The sequence below is a fragment of the Megalops cyprinoides genome, chromosome 8, assembly GCF_013368585.1.
Source record: "Megalops cyprinoides isolate fMegCyp1 chromosome 8, fMegCyp1.pri, whole genome shotgun sequence".
Lineage (NCBI taxonomy): Eukaryota > Metazoa > Chordata > Actinopteri > Elopiformes > Megalopidae > Megalops > Megalops cyprinoides.
Window position 1 is genome coordinate 3,233,529 of NC_050590.1, and position 7,500 is coordinate 3,241,028.

General features: G+C 45.9%; 1 protein-coding gene across 2 annotated transcripts in view; it reads right to left on the reverse strand.

Moving 5' to 3' along the window:
* The window catches only part of LOC118782378 (RNA polymerase II elongation factor ELL2-like), a 38,902-nt gene that overhangs the window by 10,745 nt on the left and 20,657 nt on the right, over positions 1-7,500 (reverse strand). For both annotated transcript variants that reach the window (XM_036535704.1, XM_036535703.1), the window contains exon 4: positions 4,071-4,234. In XM_036535704.1, coding sequence (XP_036391597.1) covers positions 4,071-4,234 — 164 coding nt within the window. The remainder of the gene's footprint in view (positions 1-4,070; positions 4,235-7,500) is intronic.

Sequence of the window (7,500 nt, forward strand, 5' to 3'; positions counted from 1 at the left end):
GTGTTACTAGAAATGTTTTTCAGTTTAAGAGAAAAACATGTGCTTGGCATTGTGAAAGACAATCCACCCCTCCCGGTTTTTGAAACCACACTTCCACGCCTTCCACACCCAGATGAGAACTCCTCTAGCAGGTGGCACATATTCCACTTCTGGGCTGACCCAGGAGTCAGGTCACACTGGGATGGAGCTTGACTGTGGGATTGGGGGTCGTCAAAGTGAATCTGACCTCAGCCTCAAAGCAAAGCTCCTTCTGATCATACAGTGTCTGTGTAGTGAAACCAGGGACCCCATGGCTGGGGGGTGGGGGTGGTGGCTTCGGGGGGGGAGTGGGGGGGGGGGGGTTCGACAGACAGGAAGCATGGCTCCCGCCTTGCTTCCACAGAGTCACTGACGCACACATACCGTACACAAACGCCACGCGAAGTGCTTCGAGGAACGCAGGCAGAGGAAAATACGTCAGTGGGGTAGTAGCGAAACCACTGGGCAAACACGGGCACACCTCCATGTGCTGTGGACAGCCCCATGGACATGACAGGGTTAACCCCTCTCTCCCTCTGTGCTCCTGTGCAAACAGCTGACAGCATAAAGCTACTAAATGGTGTCAGGCAGAGAGCCCATGTCTTCCCTCTCCACTCTCTCTCAGTCTGTGTGGAAAGTACTGCTCGTGGTAATAGAACCGGACAGCACTCAGGGGTTTTGGGGTTAAAGGTCGGTTCACAGGATCGACACAGGACGTGAAGGCCCGGCTCCTTGCTGCGACTGAGGCATGAATCCTCGCTCTGAATCTCTGTTGATTTCCTCACAGAAATGAAGGATGACTTCTGGGAACATGATACAACGTTTGGGAAAATGATGAAGCTTTGGAAAACATAAATGAGGCTGAAATCTAACCAAGTCTATTGTTTATGTGAGTCTATCATGTAGTTAAAAAAAAGTAATATTAGAGGGTTAGGGTGGCTAAGGTTGTATTCAACATGAGTTGTGTGGCCAAATACAATAAACACATTTCTGAGGTAACTGGATAGGATATAATCACATTATAGTGTACATACATTTATGAATTCATTTAAACATGTTTATATATGTGTGAATGTAGAGGGTCTTGCTGTTTTTTCCCCCCTAAAAATAATGTAACATCAACAGTGACAATTTTCACAAGTTCCCAGAATTACTAATTACATACTGTAATTCATACATCAGGCACATGTTGTGCAAGACCAGTAAAGAAGTTTTTAAACCACTTTATTGCAAAATGTCTTTCATGTGCACTTTTTACAAGATCTGGGATGTACCATGATAATAACAACAGCAGAAATAAAGGAATGGTGAAAACCAGCTATCCTTTAAAGTCTAACAAAAATTTTTGGTTCTGTATTTTTTTATCACGTTAGATTATTAAACATAAGTTGATCTTCTATTAATTCCTTAACTGTTTCATCTTCACTTTTTTTTAACCCAACTGTGGTCATTTATGTGGGCAAAACATCAACTTCCGCCCACCTTCCCTGTCATGACTCATTCGGTAGATACTGTATCTGAACTTTGCCTTGAGAGCCTCTTCCTTTTGAGATGCTGAGCACATAAACTGCAGCTGAAATGGCTATTGCTGACTGCTCTGCATACGTAACTGGGCACTGCAACCTTGCAAGTTACGCTATGTCATGTTACCAATGTGTACAGCAGACCTTATGCTCCAGAGCAAATGTATTACCCACCTATACAGGTGCAGATTAATTTAAGAAATAGAAAGGTGGCCAACCTGAGAACTGAACCTGGGACCTGCTGCTTAGCTGCTATATACTGTTACCGCATGGGATATTTATTTGATGCCCAAAACAGAGCAATGAGATCACCTTTCAGAAAACGCAGAACACACCTTTCTGGGTTTGTCAACGTTCCTCAATAATTCTGTGACCCCAGTGGGACTGGTAATAGAAACCCTGCCCCATGCATGAACACAGGGCATTAATTCTGCCATGAAGGACATTGGGATCAGCGATAACAATGACCAAATATTGAAAAAAAGAACACCTCACTCACTGTCCACTGCCTAGTTACTGCCTTAAAATACTTGTCCCTTTTTTCTCAAATAACAAACCCATGTCTGCATTAAATTACTGCCATTTCAGCTAACGGCAGGGGTGAAGACTCCCCCTCTTACCCAGAGAAGTGGAAGGTGGTATTTATAGGAATGCTGCGGAGGAGTGTGCCACTACCGACCGGCACCGCAAGGTTTTTCAACATTTAACAGAGCATCAAAAATCACGGGTCATGTCACTGTCATTTCTCCATGACATAAAACGTCAGAAACGTCATGGGAGGGTTTTTTTTTCCCTTGGTCTGAGAGTGGGAGAGCGTGGACAGCATAGTCTGTCTGGCCACATGCTATAATGATACTGTACAAGTCCTCATGCACAGTAGCTAAGCAGCTGGGTAGAACTGTAGTGTGTTGTACTAACTGGGGTCAAAGGTCACATGGACACTTGGGGCAATGAGAGACTGAATTTGTTGTACTTTGGAATTAAAATGGTCCAACGTGTGAAACATCAGCTTCAATCAGACTCAGAGGCCACTGGTTAATAATGTCACTGTTCTATCCCAGGAGCTGTGACATAACCAGGTCTTAATAAACTCAGGACTACCCTGCATGACACCAGGACAGTGTCTAACACAGAGAAAAAAATAGCATCTGTTGATCTCTCACAGTAGGGCTTGCTCAAAGCTTTGATTAGGGAGGGGGGGGGGGGGCTTTGGGCAGTCCAAGCCTCTGCTTCTTCAAAGGGGCCCTGTGTAAAACACATTATGGCTGTGGACTGAAAATTAATTGAATCTGAACAACAGTAATTAAAATCTCAGGCAAACCTTGTCCTCTCTGCATGATCCTTGTTAGTGCATACTCCTGGCATTCTCAATCACATTAATGGAGCTGGGCTGCTGCCAACGAACTGGTGCAATCTGCTGGGGGGGGATTCGGTAGCTCCTGAATGAATGGCTGCTCTCCCAAACACTGACCAATCACTTTCATGCTGTGCCAGCGTGAGACGTGCCGTTGTTTGATTATTTAAGGACATGAACGGCTTTAAAAAAAATAAATGAAAATGAAACACTGAAGTGTGCGGTGTGCCCCTGCTGGAAATAAACACTGAAGTTTAACACAGGTTTAACGAGATTACACCTTTATCCCCCTGGCTGATCTGATGTGGAATGAGAGAGAGAGAAGGGGAGGGAGAGAGAGAGAGAGAGAGAGAGAGAGAGAGAGTGTGAGAAAGACCGAGAGAGAGAGAAGGGGAGGGAGAGAGAGAGAGAGAGAGAGAGAGAGAGAGAGAGAGACCGAGAGAGAGAGAAGGGAGAGAGGGAGAGAAGGAGAGAGAGAGAGAGAGAGAGAGAGAGAGAGAGAGAGAGAGAGAGAGAGAGAGAGAGAAAGAGAGAGAGAGAGAGAGAGAGAGAGAGAGAGACAGAGAGAGAGAGAGAGAGAGAGAGGGAAAGAGAGAGAGTGTGAGAAAGACCAAGAGAGAGAGAGAAGGGAGAGAGGGAGAGAAGGAGAGAGAGAGAGAGAGAGAGAGAGAGAGAGAGGGAGAGAGGGAGAGAAGGAGAGAGAGAGAGAGAGAGAGAAAGAGAGATAGAGAGACAGAGAGAGGAAGAGAGAGTGAGAGAGGGAGAGAAGGAGAGGGAGAGAGAGAGAGAGAGAGAGAAAGAGAGAGAGAGAGAGAGAGAGAGAGAGAGAGGGAAAGAGAGAGAGTGTGAGAAAGACCGAGAGAGAGAGAGAAGGGAGAGAGGGAGAGAAGGAGAGAGAGAGAGAGAGAGAGAGAGAGAGAGAGAGAGAAGGGAGACAGGGAGAGAAGGAGAGAGAGAGAGAGAAAGAGTGTGAGAAAGACCGAGACAGAGAGAGAAGGGAGAGAGAGAGAGAGAGAGAGAGAGAGAGAAGGGAGAGAGGGAGAGAAGGAGAGAGAGAGAGAGAGAGAGAGAGAGAAAGAGAGATAGAGAGACAGAGAGAGGAAGAGAGAGTGAGAGAGGGAGAGAAGGGGAGAGTGTGAGAAAGACCAAGACAGAGAGGAAGGTGGGGGACTCACTGGGAGGTGTGGACCCTGGTTTGATCTCGATGGCTGTCCTGCTCCAGTTGTCCTTCTCCACCTGAGACATGCGCTCCTTGGTTGCCTGGTAGGAGTCATCGGTGGCGCACACCGTGATCTTGTCCTGAATGATGCCCGGGCACTCCAGCTTTTCCTGATTGTCCCTGCACGGGAGACAGGAAGGTCACTCCCACTGAAGAGCAAAAAACAGCTCAGACACGCACCGTCCAGACATCACACAAGTGGTGGTCCAGGACACACTCCGCTATCATCAGCCCTACCTTTTCAAACCCAAATTTTAAATTAGTTTTCCCTCACTCCACTTGTTATTAAAACAACATAAGTTATTTTTTTTTAAGCCAGAGCTCTTCACAGATACCTTTTGACCATCACTCATGGTCACACACAGTGGAAAGGTAGCTCGTACCCCATGCTTACTGAATGTAAACATACAGTATGTGAAGTTCCCTTGATTAGCTGATGAGGTTTCAGACACGTACACATAACATAATAACAGTCCACTGTCAATAGCCATATCATCATTTATCATCAATCCTGTCATTACAACAGCCAGGAAACCTCCCAGAATCACTTTTTCACATTTTGGGAAGTGAAAGCCAATAATGGGAGACTCCCAGCCAAGCCAGGAGGGTTGGCAACCCTGCTTCCGTGCCAACATGTGATTTTGACTGGATTAAAAAAAAAAATACTTCATTCCATTACAGTTAATAGTGTTTTCCACTGTGGTCCCTACTGTCACCACAAGACCTGCTTCCTGTAACAAAAACACTAAGAGTAGTTCTATTCCTGCTGCATGGCCTGGTAATTCCTGTCCTACCCAGGCATTAATTCATTCATTCTGGTATGGGCACACGATGTGAAAATCACAGTGACCATAAATAAACAGTTCCTGGTGAACTCTGATTTGGGAGTTGCATTGCAGAACAGTATAGGCACAGTTTTGCTCATTGCATTTAGTGAAAACAGGACTACTTTAATGACCAGAGTGAATCAGGATCTCTGTTTAAAGTCTAATCAAAAAGAGAACAACTCCTACTGTGTAATGTTCTCATCAATGCTCTGTTTTTTGATTAGTCCACATGAAAAACTGTGCCCTACTGACCCACCAGTACCAAATCAAGCAGTAAGCTGGCTTTTCTAACAGGCAAGGACCAGGCCATCTCACTTAGCTTTAGTCATATAGCAAAGGAAGGTTACAGGGTGGTATGGCTACCTCATCTTTCTTAATAAGAGCTTATGCACTCACTGAACACGACCATAAATCTCAGTCCTGTTGTCACATCATACACATACATATATGTGCACATGTATGTGTATGTGTATACATACGCATCCCAACATAGCCACAAGCTTGTGTGTTCGTGTATTGTGTGTCCGCATGTGCTCTGCGTGTGTGTATGTGTGTGTGTGTGTGTGTGTGCTTGTGTGTGTGTGTGTGTTTGTGTGTCTGTGTGTGTGTATGTGTGTGTGTGTGTTTGTGTGTCTGCGCGTGTGTATGTGTGTGTGTGTGTGTCTGTGTGTGTGTGTGTGTGCGTGCGTGCTTGTGTGTGTGTCTGCGCGCTTGTATGTTTGTGTGTGTATGTGTGTATACACAATGGCCCTATTCAGGCAAGGGAGCAATTAATGAGCAGTGACATCCTCTCCACTCTGAACTTATCGCCACATGATGAGATACACTAGGACACCATCAACACCGCCCTCAGGAAGGATGTCTGGAAGCCGGGGAACAGGTCAATCTAAGCACAGCTCACTGTGTCCTTATCTTCAGGAAACACTTTTACTTTAAGAAGGCCCAAACATTCTGTTTCAACCGCAACATGCATTCACCGACCAGTGGAAAAAATAAAGGAACATAATAATGACAACAATAACAATAGTATGGGTAGTACATAGCAATCATTTATAATTAATGGTTCTGTGGCTTTTTAGGTTTTTATCTGAGGGAAAAATAATAACTGGTTGATTTCAGGACTGTTCCTGTGTCTCCTTATCTGTGCATTGCCTCTTCAGATCAGCAGCCAGAGAGAACAAACATCTGGTATGACTCAACAGTGGTGCCCGGCTTCACGACCCATTAAGAAACCACAGATGAAATTCATCTATTCCAGATCTAACGTAATGCATTTATTATGGACTCAAAATCTAATCAAAAATACTGAAGATTATATTTCAGACAGAACGATTCACCTGTCAATATCACTTCGCAGCAGGTAGCCACTCTCTACACAGTATTTACGCTTAATTTAGGTTTGCTAATGTCTCACTCTAGTATCTGTGGGGGGAAAAAAACAACTGTGAAATATAACGAGCAAAAACAGAGTTAATGTGAGGATTTTGCTGCCTTCTGGCCGTTGCTGTGTGGAGATGGCAGACCAGGCAGGATTACAAAGTTTAAGATATTGCTTTTGGATCACATTTCTTTCTGAGTGGCCCTGCAGATCCCAGGCAGCTGTTCCAAAGAGCACTCACAGTCAGCATCCACTGTGTTTGCTCCTTTGCCCTCCATCCCTGCAGCAACCCCTGTTGCTGTTTGAAGGTGTATCGTATTAGTTGCCCTATAGGCTGTATTTGTACAAATCTGATAGTGCTGTGTCCTCAAACAGACCTTGCTGTCAGATGAGAACAACTGTCTTATTGTGGAACCGTACACATCCTGTCCCCGTACTGTCACTATACTTGCTGTATGCACTTTTGTAAGTTGCTTTGGATAAAAGCGTCTGCTAAATAAATAAATGTAAAATGTAAATCCCTCGTTCTCTCTCCACCTCTCCTCTCTCCTCTCTCCAACTCTCCTCCTCTCTCCTCCTCTCTCCTCCTCCCTCCTCCTCTCTCTTCCTCTCCTCCTCTCTCCACCTCTCCTGCTCCCTCCTCCCCTCTCCTCCTCTCTCCTCCTCTCCCCTCCTCTCTCCTCCTCCCTCCTCCTCTCTCCTCCTCTCTCCTCCTCCCTCCTCCTCCCTCCTCCTCTCCTCTCTGTCACAGCCTCACATTCCACCTTCCATCTCACCTACTCCTCCTGACACCTCTCTCCCTCTATTTCTCTCTCTTCCACTCCTGCCCTCTCTCTATGCTTCTATTCCTTCCTCCCTTCCTTTCTCTCTCTCTCCATCCCTTTCTCTTGCTGTCTCTCACTCCCCTCTAAAACCCTCTTTCTCTTTTCTCTCAGTCTCTCTGCTTCTCTCTTTTACCCTGCTCCCACTAGTCGCTCTCCCTCTCTGTCCCATTCTCTCACTCCCTCTCTTCTTTACTCCCCCTCCTCTAACCGTCCTGCAAGTAGCTTCTCACAGTTCCCAGACTACCATGTGAGCACCCAGGCGGGGCGGCAGTGTAGCACAGTGGCTAAGGAGCAGGTCTCGTACCCGAAAGGTTGCCAGTTCAACTCCCCACTGGGGCACTGCTGCTGTATCCTTGG